The sequence below is a fragment of the Centroberyx gerrardi genome, chromosome 20, assembly GCF_048128805.1.
Source record: "Centroberyx gerrardi isolate f3 chromosome 20, fCenGer3.hap1.cur.20231027, whole genome shotgun sequence".
NCBI classification, from domain to species: domain Eukaryota; kingdom Metazoa; phylum Chordata; class Actinopteri; order Beryciformes; family Berycidae; genus Centroberyx; species Centroberyx gerrardi.
This window is the reverse complement of record NC_136016.1, coordinates 17,295,627-17,317,105: the sequence shown is the minus strand read 5'-3', so window position 1 is coordinate 17,317,105 and position 21,479 is coordinate 17,295,627. Positions and strand designations below refer to the sequence as shown.

At 43.8% G+C, this 21,479-nt stretch overlaps 1 protein-coding gene across 1 annotated transcript in view; it reads right to left on the bottom strand.

The window, feature by feature from the left end:
• The window catches only part of ankfn1b (ankyrin repeat and fibronectin type III domain containing 1b), a 122,287-nt gene that overhangs the window by 48,870 nt on the left and 51,938 nt on the right, over positions 1-21,479 (bottom strand). Inside the window, exon 4 of the mRNA XM_071907312.2 lies at positions 2,404-2,444. Coding sequence (XP_071763413.2) covers positions 2,404-2,444 — 41 coding nt within the window. The remainder of the gene's footprint in view (positions 1-2,403; positions 2,445-21,479) is intronic.

Below are 21,479 nucleotides of genomic sequence, written 5' to 3'. Positions count from 1 at the left end.
TGGCATCCGCAGTGCAGCCTGGTCAAATTCTGTCTATCTCTGCATCCCTGCATCTTACTTGTTACAGATACACAACTAAACTAAGGCTTTCAGATGTTGCTTCGAATTCAGCCCCAGAGACTGATTGCACACACACACACACACACACACGCAGACCTCCATGTGGTTAAGCAAGAGAAGCCTGTTGCTATGAAACCACGGGAGCGCTGACACTCAATTCAAATGCACAGCAACAAAGTCGAAAGCTGTCTTTTACTGGGGGACACACATAAACACACCTGACTGCTTTGACAAAGATAAAAAAAAAACAACCAGTAGTTCCATGAGTACCTGGCTGTTTGAGACAGCTTGGAAGTAGCAAAGAAAGACTGCAAAGCAAGGTTCCACTCACTGAAGTTACAGTTCAAAGCAATGGCATAACTTTCAAAGGACGACAACTAGCAGATGTTTTTCTCAAACAAAACAAACCATTTGTGAAAAAGTATTTAGATCTGCACTATTCTGGTCTCCATTCTCTAGTAGGGGCTAGATCATGTTGCTGTCCTGTTTATTCATAAAGTAATCCAAATTTGGCATCTTGAAATGTTGTGGACTGCGATAATGAGAAAAATTGGATAATCACCTACATGGTTATGTAACACAGTCAGCACAGTATATTAGTGGAACCCCACATCGGAGATCTGATTTCTAATGTTCCTTACATTTTCCCGTTATGTTGCCATTATGTTAACTCACATTGTTTGGCAGTTTATTTACAGTTGATATAAGTTAAGACGGAGCAAGTCAAATCATTTTCTGTCCTGTTCTGTGTAATTATAGGACACGACTGCACAGAATTGGACAGCAGCAGGTGGCACAGGACAGGACACAGGACAAGACAAGACACAGTAGCCACCTAGTGACAAGACACTAAATTATACAGGACAAGACAGAGCAGAGGACACACAATGATCTCATCCTCTCACCTATGCTATGCTCTCCTTAGTGTTGTATTGCTCAGTTATCATGGCACAGCATTTGAGTGTCACATTAAGGAGAAATGTCAGAAAGATAGTGTTGAGATGCTGCTTGGTGCCAACATATATACTGTATATGCAAACACACACTCACACACTGAGAGACACAAATCCCACAGAGGATGTTATTTTTGAGATACCACTTGGAAGAGGTAGTTTCAATTACTGACAAATACACATGCATACACGTATGCGCACATATATACAGACACATACTGAAAAACACAAATTCCTCTCAATTTACTCTCATAGAGGAACCAGCTTTCCATCATGCTTTCACAACAGTGATGTCCAATCACTTCACTTTTGGACAAAGAGGTGAGAACAATTAGTCAATCTGTGAGCGTTTTTGTTTCCGTTCCATGCAAGAAACAATTAGTGTTAAATTACATGGGGGTGGGAGGGGTGGGAGGGTGTGGGTGGGGGGTGCAAAGAGACTGGCACAAATCATGGGCAGTTAACTAAAGTGGATTCTTGTCAATCAACACAGTGGCACGCTGAAAAATCAGGCTGACTAGGGAAGTATCACTGTATGCATAATTGCCACGCAGATTAGCATGGATTATGGGCCACGCTCAGATAGAATTAGCATGCTTTCAAACACACACGCACATGGGCACGCACGCACACACACACACACATACACACACACGCACACACCTCCCAGAAGCTCAACATTGTGGAATTCTCCGCGTTCAAACACAGATGAATCAGGTCAAATTCTTCAGCAGCTTGTAGTTTCCATGTAAAATGAGGCACTTGAGCTGCCTAATGTGCCGTCATAATCACCATGTTATATTAGACATGAATGAGGTCATTAATTAAGCTAATTGATGCTTCAATTAACAAATATTTGTCAATATACTTGTCTTCACATAACTCATGAGCGGTATAAATATGAACTCCGTATCTTAAAGCATTAAGGAAGCATTCTAGGACGGAGGGAGGAAACTCTGTTGTCAGTATGAAGTTTCTATCATGTATTGTTCTTGAGTTATTGTGTTCACAAGAATGTGTCTGCACACAGACAGACAGACAGACAGACGCCACCGTGACAACATCATGTCCTGCGCACCATGTGCCATGGTGGAGGGACAGACAAATGCTGAGAGCCATTGACCTGAATCTGTGATCATGTCCAGCTGGTTTCTTTTGCGCTTTTCTTGCTCCAACTGGATTGCAAAGCAATGTGAGCGCTTGATATTTTAACCCCCACACACGGAGGGTGGTGCAGCTAAAGTTAGAAAGGCAAGTCAAATAGTTGTCCATACAAAAGGAAAAGAGAGGAATACATGGACGGATGGATGGAGAGATAAAGGGACAGTGGGTGAGAGGGATGGAGGGATGGATGGCTGAAGGGATCAATGGATGGATGGAAGGGACTTACTTCTTGTGGTGACTCTCCTTCCGGTCGGCAGAACCCAGACTCTGTAAATAAGAGAAGAGAGACAGACATTATAATGACCATCTCAGTCTCGGCTATGTCCCAACACTCCATCCTTAAGTGCAGTTGTACTCTACATGGTTATAAAATCATGGAGCTGGTGCAAGGGTTTATGCATAATGCAGTGCGCCTTGTATTTTGTTAAATTCATATTGGCTTGAATGTCCTGGTGGCTCAGTTGACTGTCTACTTTGATGTATCTAACAAAGGCAAAATTACCAAAAAATAATATTGGCTGGTTGATGAAGGCACAAAACTAATATGCGTCCTAGATGACACTGCAAGTCATTAATGTGTGTCATTTAGTTTCCTGAAAATTGTCCATTATGGCGCTAAGACTTCTCAGCATATACATATTTGTAAAACTGCCAAAAAATAGAAAAGATTTGAATCAAGCAAATAAACAAACACACACAATAAGTACAGTACAAGTAGATTGCCAGTAGAAAATTGTGCACAAGTGTGTGACAACAAAGATTTAGTTAAGGGTCTGCACAAAAAGTAATGCGATCAATCACAGCAACAGCAAGGTGCATTAATCTGGAAAACAATCCAATTACACACATACACAGACAGACGAATCCTACGTTCTCCCTAACTGAGTTTAATTTATTAGGATCAAAGTGACCTTATTGTTAACGTATGTCTCAACCCTCCAGCCAATCATTTACCTTCAAGTGACACCAATCAAATAATCAATTCCACCCTGTAAAGGAGCCAATTACATGTGTAATGACCTTGTCCCCAATTAAAAATAATTAGCTCCCTGCATGGCTACAAGTACAAATGCTGATCCACTGGATACACTGTCCATGCATACATTTATCAGTTTGATGTGTGTGTGTGTGTGTGTAAGAGAGAAACAGAAAGAGAGAGTGAGAGAGAGAGCGAGAGAGAGAGAGAGAGAGACGGGAAGTTCAAAGAGCCATTTCCCTCAGGCTGGATTTGATGAAATTAACTGAATTTAAAAACTCAAAGTCCAAAAATAATATTTCCTGTCATCTCTGCTCAACAGGGATGCTTGAATACCTCCCTGCAGCATAGCCAACTTAATATGCACACATGCAAAACACACACAACCACACACACACACACACACACACACACACACACACACACACATACACACACACACAAGCGCAGAAACACACAGTATCCCCCTGCTGTCCACATCTTCCAGAGGAGTGTAGCACTTAGAGGTGACACATGCTGAGACAGACAGAAGCACACACACACACAGAAAAATACACACACACACACACACACACCTACACACACACACACACACACACACACACACACACACACACACGACTGGCCTTAGGGCTGGAGACATTTTTGGAGTGTAACTCTGTTGCTGTTTTGCATTTTCATTTATGGCAAAAAAACAAAACAAATTCAAGCTCATCTAATGAGGGGGAGGCAGCGGTGTAACTGCAAGCGACTCCCACCCCCCTGCCACGCTCTGCCACCAGCAGCACCTTGGAGCTAAATGGAGCATCTGAACCCCTTAATAAGTGGGCCAAGTCAACGCTGTCAATCACTTGACGACATAATCTATTTGTAACCCAATGTAGCCCATAGCTCTTACATACCAATGCACAAGATCTGATGTAACTATTCCTTGTGCCATAATCTAGGGTGAGCGCTTATGCAGAAACTTGGAAGCTGGATTAAGGAGGTGAAGAGTGGTTCTGTAAAAGTCTTTAATGCCAGAAATAATTCCCTATTTATTGGAAGAGAAGGTGATTATATCCTATTAGATAATTATGTTATTACTGAGTGAGTGATACTCATGGCATGTTCCAACCCAGCCTCTCTACAACGAAAGCTCTTGTCTCAAATGGAGGTTTTTGTGGGAAGAGTGATTCACTGCTGGTGTTCACTAAAGTTCTGTGTGTCTGGACTTCGAGCGAAAGCGTATGAGCGGTCCTGCGTGCGTATGCTCGAAAAAGAAGTGGGGAAAGGGCATTTCCTCCCTTTGAGTCACAAGCTCAACATCAGATAGAAATGTGGCGTTTTGAGTGTGTGTGTGTGGGTCTGTGTGCTTTTATGTGTGCAGTGCAGTGACATTTTGGCCAGCGAGTGACTTCTCTTTGCGTATGCGTTTGCGCGTGCGTCTTTGAGCGCCGGAGCGTTTCATCCTGCTGGTGGGGATAGGATGTGCCATACAGAGTGGCTGACCTTTCACCTCCCAGCTCCCCCACAGTGGACCCAGCTAGAGCCACTCTGCCAGGAGGCACGAGGACAGGTGGGCGTCCCTCATTCGAACGATAGATCTGTGGAGAATCGCTATTTTAGAACCACCTTTTATGCTGAACTAATGACCACACCAGTGTAGGAATAAGTGGACTTAGACTTATGAAGACATGCTTATTTTATTTAAGGCAGAAAATGTCTAAAAAGTCCACCTTTCAGTATTATATGGTGATTTTCCCACTGAGAGCAATGCATCTTTTTACATTATTCAGCGCATTTATTGATGTGGCTTGGTCCCGGGGTCAAGGTCAAAAGATTTTCTGTTAATGGATGGAAAACATTACTATCACAGTAAAAGGTATCATTAAGGAAACGATTTTGAGACACAAGGTATTTGCAGGGCATCAACAAAATGTCAAATAATTTAAAGTCACAATGAAATGAACAAATTGTTAGCAAATTGTCCATATCATAACGTAACGTATCATCTATTTAACAGAAAATGACAAACAATTAATTTTTAATTTTATTTTCTTGTATTTTAATATCAAAATCCTATTACATTTAGTTTCTGGAAAAGTGCATTTTTAGTGATTAATTCACAGTGTACCAGTAAGCTAACATAAAAATTCCCACCAATAATGCCCCCCCTCCTCCCCTCCCATCATATAAAACCTGCAACTTCACAACTTCCAAAGTGACACTGCTTCCTTTTCCTAATCCCTGATGGCTGGAATTAATTAATTTGGAAGAACCTGGAATTTGTGACAGCTCAAGGCTATGCGCAAAGCATTTTCTATCTTTTGAACATTCTCCACATTATATCCTGCAAAACATCCTGTTTTAACCAGAAATACATCAAATTACGAAAGCAAGACACCATCAAAATGCTGTTTCCTTGTGACTTTAATCATCAATTAATTAATCAGGGTGCCATACAGGACCTAATCGTTCATTAGATTAATGATATTCTGATGAAATGAATCTGCGCAGTAAAGCTACCTGTGTATATACCAGCCTGTGTTGGTCACCACAAACTAACGCCAACCTCTTCAATCACAGCATCCTTGGTGCACTGTGCATATGCAACGTGCCAACTCTCATCTGCACCCTCTCACGCCATACTTGAACATATGACGAACAATATTCAAATCAGCAGTCATACAATCTCCACGGCTCTTCAAAAGACTGCGGGAAAAATTATCAACATTACCCATAATTATTGCGGAGATTTAATTTCCACTTCCTACTCACTACTCAGTCCTCAAATGCCTGTCCTGCCCCTCGATTTAATTACAATCAGTGTATCAGTGTATCCAGTGTAATTACAATCATCAAGGCACCTGAAAACAAATGGGGCTATTCTCCACACCTCAATGGTTTATCTTAATGATAGAGGGGTACAGCATGGGGGACAATTGTCTGGTTTTACACTCCCAAGCGCAGGATACATTTTCTGTTAGGTGTACAGCAGGTGTGAAAAGTGGGCCATTAGGAAAACATCTTAAAACACTTCAGCATCACAAGTAGTCATTAAGAGGGATGTATAATGCAAATGTTGCACGATTAAATTATTTGAACAAATAACTAAGAAAAAATTCATTAGGAAAGGGTGACAGACTTTATGATGGAAGGCACTGTATGCCTCCGATAATAATAGTAGGGTAGGTAAATAAATCGCACAATGCATACTGTGAGAATCAATCAATCACCAACAATCGTTTCCAATTGTTATCCACAAGTTCATTCAAGCATCCGAATCTGTGTGTGTGTGTGTGTCTAAAAGCAGGTGCCTGAATGCATACCTTTACAGCAGGTGCTAAGAGAACTTGCCTTGCATGCCTTCACAGCTGCAAAGCATACTGTGCCATTTCACACTGTATCCTTGCCAAATGCCTGAAAAGCATCATCCGCTCAACATGCGTTCACACACATAAACATACCAATACACAGGCTTACTCACATGTACACGCAAACACACAAACACCATCATATTCTCTGCATACCTCCACTTTGCCTCTGTAAAGTCTAGCACTCACACATACCTGTCGAGTCCAACCCAGTGAACCCAGTCAGAGATCGTTACTCCACTCCCCCTTTTCCCCCTTCTCTCTTGTTTCCAAAACCCAGAGTCCTCACTGTAGCGTTCCACCGGCGGCTCTAATTGCTGTTCACCTGTCCCACTGTTTAGCTCTCTTTCCCTCCCTCCCTCTCCAACTCTGTCTATTTTCCTCCTTTCTCTCTCTCTCTTTTTCGTTCTGTCCAGAACCGTTGGTCACAGGAAGGTTTGCTCCGATGGTGGCTGCCACCGCCACCGACTTGTTGTACTTTAATTGTGGTTGCTAGGCGATAAGCTTCTCCAACTCTGCACACAGTGAGAAGGGGAGGACAGAGAGAGTGAGAGAGGGAGAGGAGAGGGGAGAGAGAGAGAGAGAGAGAGAGAGAGAGAGAGAGAGAATAAGAGAGAGAGAGAATAAGAGGAGGGGGAAGGGTGGTGGAAACGCTCATTATAGACACAGTAGCCTGAAGAGAGTGATCAGGGTGGGAGGAGGGGGAGGGTTTACGGGCAGGGAAGAAGAAACAAGTTGCACAGATAAGAGACATGGAGGGATGGAGGTGAGGGGAGCAATCATAGCAGGTGCACCTTCTTGCTTTCACTTATGCACTCTGGGGGACTTGGGCTAGAGCAACAGCAAAATTGGCCAAAATTTGCCATTTTCAAGGGTACCAAAATACCTGCAATGGACAAACACTTGGAGAGGCTTTTGCTGTTGAGAAAATCACTCTGAAATTGGGGCGAAATGTAGAGGAGCTGTAAGAAACCATCAACGAGGCACACAGTTTGCAGAGTTTCTCCTCACGCTTCAGGGCCTTTCGGATGTCCAGTTTCTCAAAGGCCTGTCACTTTCGCTGCATGAGCAACGCATTTCTGATGAATGTCTTTTGTTTTAGTTTTTTTTCTGCTCATTAAAAGCAGAAAAAGGGAGACTTCAGAGGTTGTTCTCCAATTACATTTGGAGAGACAGCACGGATCCAGTGTCAATGGCAAATAAACAGAGCTAATTAGCTATGTAGACACTTTGCAACAACCCCCTGCTGCTAACTATTTTCTTCCCTGTCTCCAGGTGTCAAAAGCAGTCATAATAGCTCACATCAGTGCAAGGGATGACCTTGTCCTGCCACTTTGTGTTCTGGTATCTAAAAATCATCATATTTACCTTGAATGGAATCCTATAATTGTTACAGTTGTCAGGATGGTGAAAGCTTGACATGTACAAAATATTTGGTACTTCATTTGATTTATTTGATTAGTCAAGAACAACAGCCAATCGTCAGCGTACAGTGACACCTTTCATAGGTTAACAGAGTCAAACTAGATATTTGAACATGATTCCACTATATCTTTGTGTAAATTTGTACAGTGACGGTTGTCTCAAACCTGTCAGACAGAGTCAAACCTGAGACAGTCAGAAAAAGAGAGCGAAAGAGAGAGAGAAAAGCAGGAGAGCAGCACAAATCACTATCACTCATCCCAAGTGCACATGACAGCAACACAGACCTCGTATCTACAGACCTATCCCTATTTGATGTAAAAATAATTGTCTTTCCCCACAACAAAAGAGAGTGATAGCACTGCAGCATTGGCAGCAAACTCCCCTACAATGTCCCCATAGAACAAATGGTGTGAATCACTCCTGAGTCAGAGCACGATGTCTCTCAGCCCACAACACACAGTCCAGCTTGCAGACAGCACATGTTGAGAACGCTGGCCTTGACCAGTTAGCAAATTACACTTCCTCTTAACCTCCCACACTCGCAGACTTTTGGATCTGGTGGAAGTCAATAGGAATCAATTTAGGAAGCAAACCGACATTGTGGTTAGTGGCTGGTGGCCTTTAGACACCTTAAGTGTGCGTGTGTGTTGGGGGTGGGAGTCAGTCTATGTGTGTATGTGTGTGTGAACCTGTGTGTGTGTGTGTGTGTGTGTGTGCATGGTGGTAGCATGGTGTATTATGACTCATTGTGTGTGTTTTCAGTGTCTGCCTATCGGCACACACACATCCCTGCCACCTCATTGTACAGTGAGTGTGTGCTGAGCAGCACAGAGAGAACATTAGTCATAACCAGTGGAAATGTCAAAAAAACATGCTGGCATTCCTCTGAAAGCATACACAGGCAATATCGTCATCTGTTCAATCTTTTTTTAATCCTTCTTTTCTTACTGCTGTCCATCCATCCCTCAACAACAGACAAAAGCACCAGCGGTAAAATCTAACCGGCAATTTCCGGGGATGAGACTAGTGGAGATGGTTATGGAATCCGACCCACTGGGCTTGCTGGGGAGCCTGAGAGTGCCAGGAAAAACGTTCCCACTGGCTTCGCCATGGCGATTTCCCCTCTCAGCCAATCAGTGGCGAGCGCGGCCCTGAGATGTCCGTGAGTGCCCCAGGCACCCAGCATGCACCACTGAGGTGCCGCAGCAGGTTGTCCCAACACCTGTCAGTCAGGAGGAGGTGTTCTAATTATATCTCACACAAAACCACACTCACACACCAACACGGACAAATGCACATATACACACACATACAAAAACGCTCATTCTCACACATGCACACACACGTACACACGACAAATTTAGCAGCTCCCTTGAAGGGCTCTCAATGGGTTCTCGGTGGCCTTTCGATGTAGCTCTCCTATGTAGGCTCCTGGGAGCTGAGTGTGACAGCTGGCTCCAGGATACACACTATGCAGCGCCAAGCCTCCAAATAATAATAATAATAATGATAATAATAATAATAAACTCTGCTTCTATAGCACTTTTCTTACATAGTGCTTCACAATTAAAAGAACAAAAAAACAAACAAACAAATATAAGACATACATTGGGAAACCAAACATATGAACCTCTTCCTAATTTGAATGGAAAATTAAACAACAAAACAGAACATAAAACAAGCTATTAGTTGAATGCAAGTCTATAAAAGTGAGTTTTCAGATGGCTCAGAAGATACAGCTGATGATGAACTCATTTCTTCAGGCAAACTATTTCTACAGGCCACTTTCAAAACACATGCTTCTGATTATAAAATACTACTACAGCTGATAATACTAGAGGTGAAATAAAAGCACACGAGTCAGTCTGCAAGAATGAGTAAAAGGATATTCATTGTTAAAATATGAAACACAGCTTTGGCTCTGTCAACTTTTCACAGTACAACGTAGACATAAAGTGAAACAGCTCTGAGAAACAGCTTTTCCGCTGCTGCATCCAACTAGCGATTAATGGCCACTAAATTAGCCAAAGTGTGACTTTCATGACATTTACAGCTATCTGCTGTCCTTTTAATTGGTTCTTTCATCATCAGGGACAGTGCATTTTCACTGCTTAATCTATAGCCAGATCCAACTGGACCGAGGTGCATGGGCGACATGCTGCATGCTATGGTAACACATCACAAGTCAATTATAAACAACAGCCCATAGCTGTCAACTGGGGGCCTCCTACGCATATGGGTTGGCAGAGAGAAAAAGAAGAGGGGAAAGAAGGCGAGAAAGAGGGAGAAATAGAAGGAGAGATAGATAAAAAAAAGAGAGAATGGGAAACAATCTCTGAATACAAATAAATTAGAGTGAAATGAGAGACAGAGTGAAGACAGAGACAGAGAAAGCCAGACAGACTGAGAAACAGGTTATGTATATATGTATTATGTATGTATGCACCGTGCATTTTTGAGTTCATCCAGTGGGTTCTGAAAGAGTTTCATGAGCCCAAGAGGCCGTATACTTTCCTCAACCCATAGAAGTTCAAACATGAAAACAGCGATATGCAGATATAGAAAAAAAAAATCAATAGAATGAGTGGGGGGATCTTCACAGCGTGCTTGGGTGAATAAAAACAATAATAATAATAATCTTTATTTATATAGCAGCTTTTCTAAAAACATGAAAAAAAGCAGCACATCATCTTTTTAACTGCCCTATCTTTCCACATCGATGTTAAGCTTCCTCCCTCACTCCTAAAGACCCATTACCCATTACAAAAAGCGATTTGTGTGTTGATACAGTATGTGTATGTCTGGGGGGAATTTGTTTGTGTGTGTGAGAGAGAGAGAGAGAGAGATAGAGAGAATACATACGTACTGTATATGTATGTGCATGTATGTGTGTGTCTGTGTATGTGTGTCTGTGTGTGCACTTAAAGTAGTACATGGGACTATGTGTGGGTTCAAAAACAAAAATGGAAAGCGACTGGATAGAAGAAGTGTTGATGTGAAGACGTGGCTTCTTTTTCTTTCTTTCTTTCTTTCTTTCTTTCTTTCTTCCTTTCTTTCGTTCTAGTGTTAATCCCTTTTCCACTGTGGTGTTAGACAGTGAGAGTTAATAGGGCTCTTAAAGAACTGAGACACTTCTGAGGCAGAGGGAGGCGGTTGGGGATGGTGACAGGGAGGGAAAGAGGAGGGGTTGAGAAGGGGGGGGGGTTGACAGACAGATACATCGGTAGAAAAACAGGTGGACAGACAGACTAGAAGACCGACAGGCAGACGGATACATGGAAAGACGCACATACAGGTAGGCAGGCTTACACAAGAAAAGAAAAGGACAGAAAGACCGAAAGAGAAAGATGAAGGATTTTTTTAGCTGGCGCACACACACTCAGACACGCACGTTTCCTGCTTCCTGATTTCATCGACCAATCAAAACGTGACAATCAACAGATCTTCAACGCCACTGGGCGCTGAGAGAGTAATAGGGCGGGTCTTCTCTCTTTTGGTCTCTGCGTCTCCAGTTTTACAATGTCATTATTTGTATAGGATTCCCCCTCCCAAGTCTTGTGGTCTGGGGACCAAAGGGACCAAAACATGGCCCATAAATCAACACAGCGGAGAGGGACTATGGATATTTACCCATAAATCATTGCGGCGGAGCCACCTACAATCAGACTAATGGGGCTGGAAGACGTGCTGTCATCCAAGCCATGATGTCACCAAGCCCTAGCCTGTGGGTGTTGATGTTGGTGGTGGGTCTCTGGCTCTGTGAGTGTGTGTGTGTGTGTGTGTGTGGTGGGACGCCTGCGTATGTGGTTGTGGGTCTCTAGCTATGTGCGTGCGCGCATGTGTGTGTGTGGATGGGGGGGTGTCTGAGTATGTGGTGGTAGGTCTACGGCTCTGTTTGTGTAAGTGTCTGTGGCGAGTGTGTGTGTGGTGTGTGTGGGAGGCGGGATGTCTGTTTATGTGGGCTTGTGTGTATTGGGGTGGCCGATGTGTGTGTGTGTGCGTGTGTTTGTCTGTCAGTGTATACTTTCATATGTCTTTGCGTTTATATACATTTTACATTGGTCTTTGCACACTCACATAAACACACAGACACACACACACACACATTGGTCTTGTACATTTTACACTGGTCTTTGCACACTCACATAAAACACACAGACACACACACAGACACACACACACACTGGTCTTGTGGTTAGTACTGGCTTACAATGGGTGTGGGATTCCACAGAGAAAATCTAAACAAGTCGAGCGGTTAGCGCGGGCCTGCCACGTTTCCACACAATGGCGCTCATTGACATAAATAACTGGGGACTCTGTGAAATGGGACACCCATTAACTTCTCCTCCATAGATAATTGCCCATTAGATCTTGGAAGAGCACTGGATTGAGAAATAACTCAACTCTGACGCTAAATGCAACTTGTAATAATAAAAAAGTCACATTGTGAAAGGGGCCTGGAATCCGTTAAGATGGGTTGGCTTTTTTTTACTATCATCCAGCCAAGCACTTGGATTATCAACAAAGCAAACTATTGCTGGTTGTAGGAATTCTGTTAGTCTTTGCCTTTGCTTTAGCTGCGCTTTGAACATGCAGCGGGTGATGATGATCACGATGACAGCGAAGAAAAATAAGACAGTGAAGATAGCTACAAATTACACACAAGAGGAGACAAACAACAAGAAAGAATTATGGTAGAAGAAAAACAAAAAAGAATTAGTGAAGAAGAAATAGAAGTGGGGGGAAAATTTGAATAAAAAGAATACAAGAATACAAAGATGAATATGAGGAGAATAAGATACATAATGAATAATCAGAGGAGTACAAACCTGATCCTGCTCATAAAGTTGATGATAATTATGATAATAAATCATCCCTTCTATCTTTCTCTGGCTCTTATTCTACTTCTAGTTCCTAGCACTTCGCTCTTGCATGATTGTTCCGTGGTCACGGGAATGATGTATGGCCACTAAAGCCTTGACCTTTGTACTTTTGATTGCTTGTGAATTCAGCGATCTAGGAATTGAAGCTTTTCCGTCGCTCTGAAATGTAAATGTAAGTAATTATGATTCTTAACAACGCCTACCATCCGCCCAGCACTGACATCACTCATGACGAACGCAATTTACTTATAGATACCATTTACACAAACCTCCACATTTGATGAGTCAGTACGCCTGCCTCTGTTCTCAGCTCCACAAGTTGTCTGCAACTACTAAAGTGCCCATGTCAGCACTTCACTTCCACTCACTGTCACCTACCTCACTCTGAGAGCATCTTTCTGTTTGTGTGTGGAATAGAATAAGGCACTGTGGTCATACAACATGTGTGTGTCACATTAGACTTATCTGATCTTTGTCATGAGAAAAATGGCAGATGATCCAGAGTAGCATAACTCATTCATAAAATCAAAAGCCTCCTGCCTGCATCCCCCAACACACACACCACACACACACACACAGTCACTCACACAGTGAGTCAGTTGATGGATGCAGTGTGATGACGATAATTATGTGCGCACATGAGTATACCGACAAATTCTAGGGTTAAGAATAGAACCGCAGGCGATGACACATCCAGTGAGGAGGCTGATTTTGCCTGTTTTCTAGATGATCCCAGTGAAAATCCTACATCACTCAGTTCTACTCTGAGGGCTTGTTACATCTAGAAGATTTTGCTGTAACTACAAATTTGGCGCTCAGTTATCGTCTGATGTGAGTCCTCTCTAGGAACTGAAAATTATGCACTGATGCATATGATGTACTACAACACTAAGATTTAGACACACACATTCTCGGTTTCTCAAAGATATAGTGGCTGAAACACACACACACACACATACATACATACATACATACACTCTATACCTCCACATGCCAATGGCCATGGCTCTATTTATTTTCCCTCATTAGTTTTAAATGGCCCGTCCAGACGTTACTGTGGCCCCTGCTTTTAATCATTGGAGAGAGCTCAGTTCGGCGCTGGCTGCCTCCTCTTTGATGTCCCCAGTCAGTTCGTCAGCCAGCCAACCAGCCAGCCAGCTTCTCTCCTTCCTTCCCTCCCTGCTACTGCAGATAGCGGCCTACTCTGCCTCTTTACAGAGCTCCAAATACCGTGATTAATATTCAGATCTTTTTGTAAAATAGCTGGGGGGTTAAGTGTCTTGTTCAAGGTTGCCTTTCTAGTTGTGGTTGAAGGACAGGAGAGCATTACTTATTCCCTGTCCCTATCCAGATATTTACCAGCCGCTTCAGGATTGAAACTAGTGATCGTCTAGTCACAAACCCGCTTCTTTAGCGTCTAGCCTACTGCCGCCCAAGGTTTACAAGGATTGTTAGAAAACCTTCGCACTTGATTTGATCTGCAGAGTTTGGGCTCAGATAAAGGGGAGAGAGAAAAGAGCTGCAACCTAAGGATGCTGCGTGTACTGCGGTGTGGCGGCTGGCTGACTATCAATTGATTGGACAATTGCATGTTATATTTTATGTGTGATTTTGCCTGTGATTTGTGTGGGGTTAGAATTGTGGCTGTGTGGTGCCTCTGATTAGGTTATAGTTTAAAACCTCATCTCTTCATCTCAAAAAACAATGCCGGTAAAGTTCATGCAGTTCATTTTTTTGTGAAAAACTATTTTGTTTTTGGCAATGGGAATTGTTTTACTTACTTTTGGAGATCATTGCAAATACAATAGCGGCTCAATTGAACTGACAGTAATTGGTAATTACTTGGTATTTAAAATGAAACATAACTAATATGCAGGTTTAACGAGACGTTTGTAAGAACCTAGTCCAGCTGGTTGACTTAAGGCACCAAAAAAGTAGGAATTGTGGTAACGTTGCCTTGCTGTGCGACTGATTCTGAGTCTAAATATGCTGTAAACCTTTTTTTTTTTAACAATCTCATCAGTTCTGGCCATACTTTTATCTGAACACAAATACAGATACAAATAATTTTCCTCACTGAACAGACACAAATGCTAACAGCGCCACATCTGCACACATCTAGTGCACACATGCAGCACACACACACACAAGCATTTATTTATACACACACATACAGTATACATCCACCTACAAGCACATTTGGACACCTGTCCTACGTATTGAATCATATAAAGTATGTGCGTAAGACCCTTAAATACATCATACATCCACCCACACACACCCAAGACCATTACACACACAGACATACACATACATACACACACAGTCTACAGTCTACAGGCTTAATGATGCTACATGCCTGATCCATCGAAGGCAAGGAGCAACCACATTCTTCAGTATGGCCCATCTTTCCAATTGCAGTATAATGGCTATATTGTTAAATTACAAGCATGAGTCCCCAATGCACCGGTGAGACTCGTCAACGGGACATTCATCCACTAACAACCCAGGTCATCATGGAAGAGACGTCAAGAGGTCAAACGGAAAGATTTGCTGCAGTGAGAGGGATTGTCAATTATTTCTGGATCACCTGAACCAATGAGGAGAGTCGTGGCAGTGATGGCATCAGGTTGTTGCGTGTGCAGCACAGGCACAGATGCATGAATATACGTATCTTTTTCTTGAAAACTGACAGATAACAGCAGTTTTTTTTGGAGATACAAGATGCTCATCTGACCGCTAGTGATACTCTACTTCTTCAATGAAGAAAAAGCTAGAGAACTTGTTGTACTACCACATCCACGGTCATGGATCCAGAGTCTATCAACAATTCCAAAAAGTGTATCAAGATTTCCAAACCTCTTTTTCTATCCAGACAACCACAGAACAAGGCATTGGCGGGAAAGACTTTCTGAGGTTAGGATTCATTTGCCTGGAGTTAGAGGTGGGCTATGGTGGGAGCATGTATGTGTGCGTGCGTGTGTGTGGGTGTGTGTGTGTGTGTATGCATGTGCCTGAGTGTTCTCTTTTGCTGCATGTTTGATAACAGGATGTGGTGGTTGAATGTTTCCATGAAACATCCACTGATTTACACATCATCTAACAATAAAGACTAACAATAGTTTGTGTGTGTGTGCGTGTGCATGCGTGTGTGTGCGCATGCGTGTGTCTGTGTGTGTGTGTTCTACATGACAGTGGGGGGTCGGGCCACAGACGTGTCTTCACAGAGAGCCCAACAGGAGTGCAGAATGAGAGCGATATGGTAATAAGAATAATAAGCCTGTGATATGAATGACATCATCACAGACTGAACTGTTTTGAATTTCTCCGACTGGAGGCCTAAACACACACTATTAGCAAGGATAGCACTTCATTTTGGCAGATAGATGGACTCGTGCCTCTATTCATTACGAGGGAAGGGTCGTAATTTACAGAAAAGACTGGTGACTAATGGGAAATTACAGTTAAAACAGTTTGAAAACTAGAAAACATTCATTTCAATTTAGCTTTATGTCATCGCCACGTTGACTTTTTTCACCAAGATCGCGGAGAGACAAAATATTATTACTGAAGCATCTTGATTATGTTTGACCTATCCAAGTCTTTTCAGATCAGTTGTTGAGCAGTAAGGGACACAGGAGTAGGATTGGATCCAGCTGGTATATGGCTATATATCCTGTGATACTACTGGGTGGTACGGTGCTGCACCACAGAGTGTGCGCTCTCTCCTGATCCCAAAGTGATTTATTCCATTTTAATACGGCGCTGTTTGCTTTGGAGTATGATATGTATTTGGTCATGAGACATTAATAGAGTAGAAAACAACATGTTGAAAAATGAGCCCGCTGACGTGTCTGTGTGTGTATGTGTTTGTGTGTGTGTGTGTGTGTGTGTGTGTGTGCTCTGCAAGAGTCTTGAGGCCCACGCTGTCACTCAGCCCAGCTCGCAGGGTGGTCCAAACACTGAGCCCTCTTTACTCAGTCACACACACACACACACATACACACAAACAAACAAACACTCACTGGTGTACATGTAATGACATACATAACAAAGTATACATAAATATATGGCCATATATATGACCATAATGAAGCAATCAAATAACCTCAGCGCTTCCCCTCTTCCTGTCCCAAACCGAACACCTAAATATACCTCCACACACTGCAATACACAGCAACAGAAACGGAGAGTCCAGAGGAAAGGAATAGCGCTACACAGCAACCCTTTCATGGCTTCACATTTGGCATGGCCAAAGTTTTCACTGGTAGGATGCTAAGTTTGACAGCACAGTTTCTTAGCCAGTGACTAACTGCCATTTGGCAGTTTTTCGGTAAGTCGGCCAAGCTAGCAGACCTGAAGCAAAGCGGAGGTAGAAGGGGAAGCTTGCTGGCCCTCCTGCTGGAATCTGACTGGGTTAAACCTGAGCCTACAGCAATCACATTACACCACCTGAAATTGTTCTGCAAAAGCAGCATGGCCTCTTGATTGACCCTTGCTTATGTTTGTCATGATAACGCTTCTCACCATTAAAGGAAATGGCTGAGATCTTATCAGTGTCACGGTCTCCCATTTTCCAAAAGCTACTTAACACTAACGTTGTTTTTGTTGTTCTGTTAATGGGACGAGGGCGATCTTGATTTTGAGATGCTTTTGCAAAGCTAGGCATTGAACAGCATTAAAACAAATCCCTCTAGCCATCCATCCGCCATTTGATTAGTCATTCATTTGGTTGGTGGAGGTTTCAGACATCTTGACATTCTAAGGAGAGTGCAGCACTTCTGGTGCAAATGGCACCCAGCCATGGCAGATCAAACCCCAAACCTACTTAACAAGGTTACCAGACCTTAAACCCTGATCTCTGTTAGCCCCACCACTCACCACTACAAAGACACCCAGCTCTATGATTACTTACAGAATTACCGCAGTAAGAAAAAATGAAGCACAAATGAAAGGCTGAAGGAAAAAGTGGTCTTTTTGAGCATGTGTGCATAATTGCAGCGAAAGCACCTCGCAGAACGGGTTGTCTGGAGACGCATGGAATGCAAGCCGTGCCAAAGGAATGTGACACAAAAGTTGACGGTTTGTTGTTTGTTGATATGTCAAGAACTGAACCATCCTGCAAGCCATTACCATCCAGAACAATAATTTAGATGTTTAATCGGAGTATATACTTTGCAGCAACAAAAAGACAGTTGTTGCCACATTTAAAGAAGTTCAAACATCAGAAAATTATGTTCCTTTCATGAGTACCAGACCAAGGCTTGATTTTCCATATCTGTTCTTCCAAAAGACAACAAGCCACAAAGTGAGCTCACAAGTGATTTATTTGGGCTATTAGCACTGCCATGTATCTGGATTAGCTCCACTTGCGTCTTCCAGGTGAGGGGGAAATGAGTCGTTAATATTTGTGCTACGCTACAGTTCTCCGACAGCATCACGGCTCGCACAGCAGGAAGCACGAGCCTCCCTCCCCTTCCCGCTATTAGACATTCACTGAACAAATACTGCAAATGAGCCCCGCTTCCCCCCCAGAACGGTAATAAGCTGTAATTGCCTGTAATCTGAATACATTAGCCCTAAGAGGAGCCTGTTGCGTTTGTATGCAATCATGGTAGAGCTTGAGGACTAAAATAAGATGGCAAGAAGAGTGTATGAATCTCTGCAAGCCACCAGCAGCCTTGTTCTGGCTTGGCTCATGAAGGGCTCTCAAAGCACAACGGGTTCCAAGTTGGTTGGTGATGGGATTGTAATATAGATTACCATTATACATACAGTGTCAGCACGCCATAGTGTTGTATGAGTGGACTCTTAGGGGCTTAAGTGGACTCTAAGCACAGGAATCAGCGCCCTGCGGAAACCTTGTATGTACAATTTTGGCATAACTCATTTTGCTTTTTACTGGAATTCACAGCTGACATTATCTGCCATGTGTGGAAAATGTTTTAGACCACGGGACCAAGCCAATACAATTATACTGTATTGTAAAATCTCAAAATTACATGGTCGCCAAATGGGAAAATGGCCACCAAATGGAAAATTCCTGAAATTTTGGCTTTTTGGAATAGAAAGTAAGACACTGCTGATGATCTGAGATTGAGGGGGGATTGTCAGTGAAGCAGACAAGAGAGCCGCCGGCGTTGACATGACGTCCTCGACCACAACTGATAGATGGAAGACAACATTATTCATAGTCCTGAGGGAGAATTTAAGGGGGCTTTTGCGAGTCTCTTGAAATCAGCCCAAGCTACTCCCCTCTCATTTTTGCTGTTTTTCAAACACATGGCTGTTTTCCTTCGACATGTTTTGTTTTGTTTCTAAAATGCCATCTCCTCCATTGCTGCTGGCGACTGGCTGCGCTCCCCTCACCAGGATGTCAGTCTGGTGGTTGGCGCGCTTTCTTCCTCTCTCTCGCTCTCTCTCTCTCTTTTCCTCTCATTTATTTTCTCGTTGTACCCATTTCTCTCCCTCTCTCTGACTCTCTAGAGTTGGAGGCGCCATTGTGTGTTTGCAGCTTGTTTACGAGGAACACTGATTCACCCAATGAGGTTTGGCTTGCTCGTACAAGGAGGGGAAGAAATATGAATGAATGTACAACACCCCAACCCTCCACTACCACCCTCCATTCCCAGATCCTCCCATCATCTTTCCTCTTCCCTCCATGTTCCTCAGCCACCTATAGTCCCACTTTTCCACTGGTGTGTGTGTCAGTGAGAGTGTATTTGTGTAGAGTCAGAGGGGCGGCCAACACAGGCCAGAGGCTCATTTTTGTGGCCGGGCCAGTGTGTATCCCGACGGCTTGCAGGCGTCTCGGGGGCCAGCTCCCCCTTCCAGCTCCATTCCCTCACCCCAGGGCCTCTCCAGAGAGTCCCAGCAACCAGCCATCGCTTAGTCATTTCTAGATCCTCCAGGACAAAAACCAGTACTTGGTTTCAAGCATTTATTAAAAATGACAGGCTGTGTTTGCGAGACCTGTCCTGGGAGAGGAGGATGAGGCAGAGGGGGGAAAAAAGACAAGTATCCAAAACTGGAAAGAACATCGGGAGAGGGTTTCACGGCTGGGTTGGCGATGGGAAGTCTTGGACTAACTTGTAATGGTATCTCTCCAAAAATGTCAAGGTTAAAAATGTCTGCCTGCTTGCCTGCCTCCCTGGCCGCTGATGGGCATGTTCTCTGTCTCTCGTGTGCAAAGCCTGTGGTTGCCATAGAGACCCGCAATATTGCCTATTCTGGTACAGTGGCTTATTATTGAAAGAGTAAACTAGCTGGAACTCTCAAACTCAAATATGCTGAACCAAGGACAGACGTCTATATTTATCCCTACCAGTGGAGAAAACATCTAAAACTATGGGGCAGATGGTGAAATGTTGAACTGCAGCAATTATATCAAGCAATAATATCCACGACATGTATCATTAGGAATGGCAGCCAGGAATTGGATATTTTGATGATCCTTATGATCAATTAATGAGCTCTTGAGGTGAAGTGTATATGAAAGAGTCTCTCTGAGGCATGAAGAATTGAGCTGCAGCCTTTGGCTCGCCCCAGAGGTTCACGTGGCAAACAAATAAAACGGCACATGGATTTGAGAAAGTTCAGGAGTTCAGGACATCGGCGAAGGAAGGGGGGTGGTATTTGATTTCTCGCTGACACAAGAGGAAAATGTTGGGGGTTGACGAGAGAGAGAGACAGGGCATGGAGACAGCAGCATCCTCTGCCTCACACCTCCTCTTTCCCACGGTATTTGGTTTGTTTACAAGCAGGAGTCAGTGACAGGTTGACTCCTTGTATCCTGGCTCCAACCAGCGCCAGGTAGGAGGCAGCCAGGCTGGACTCGGAGGCCTTCCTACCGCTTAAAGACCCACACAGACCAGCGTGACCGACAGTCTGGGTTTTCCATGTCATAACATACCCCTCCCCAACCCCCGACTGACGCCAAGCCTTTCTCCTTCCTCTCTGCTGTCTCATTCTCCAGCCCCCTCCCCTCTCCTTTTGCCATCTCTTCATCTCTCCGGGGGGCTACAGTAGCCGTGAAGCAGTGTGACCCACACCAGGGGTCTCTCTCTCTCTCTCTCTCTCTCTCTCACTCTCTCACTCATCTAATCGTTTCTCCAGTTTGTGCCGTTTTGGCGTCAGTGTCCGGATGCTGATACCCAAGACAGAGAACCCGACCCCTGCTGACTCCACACTGCCTCCCGCTCCCCAGAAACAACCCCCACCCCACCCTCACCTCCATTTCCCAACAACCCTCTCACCCTGGCGCTCCCCCTCCTTCTCCCTTCACGACCCTCTTTGCCACCCCGAGGCCTCTAATTTACAGTGTTTGTGTGTCCTGAGATATCCGTGAACGGCTGGCTATTCTGGGCATGTGGAACACGGCATCAATGCCGGATACCTCGCTCCTAGGCATCCACGCGATTACCCCTATCTGCACCCCACTCCCATACCACGCCGGCCAAGGAGCGTTCAAGCAGGCAGGCTCCAGGGTCTTACCTAATAGCAGTCACACAGTCTGCAGAACATTTTGCTTTGTCACAAAAGGCTGGAGATGTGATACCAGTGGTCTGATAAGCATGTTCAACAGGGGTGACAACTGGGCCGGATTGTTATGTTTTAGAGGAGCAAGAATGCGTCTGTCAACAAATGAATCACAGTAAAGCAC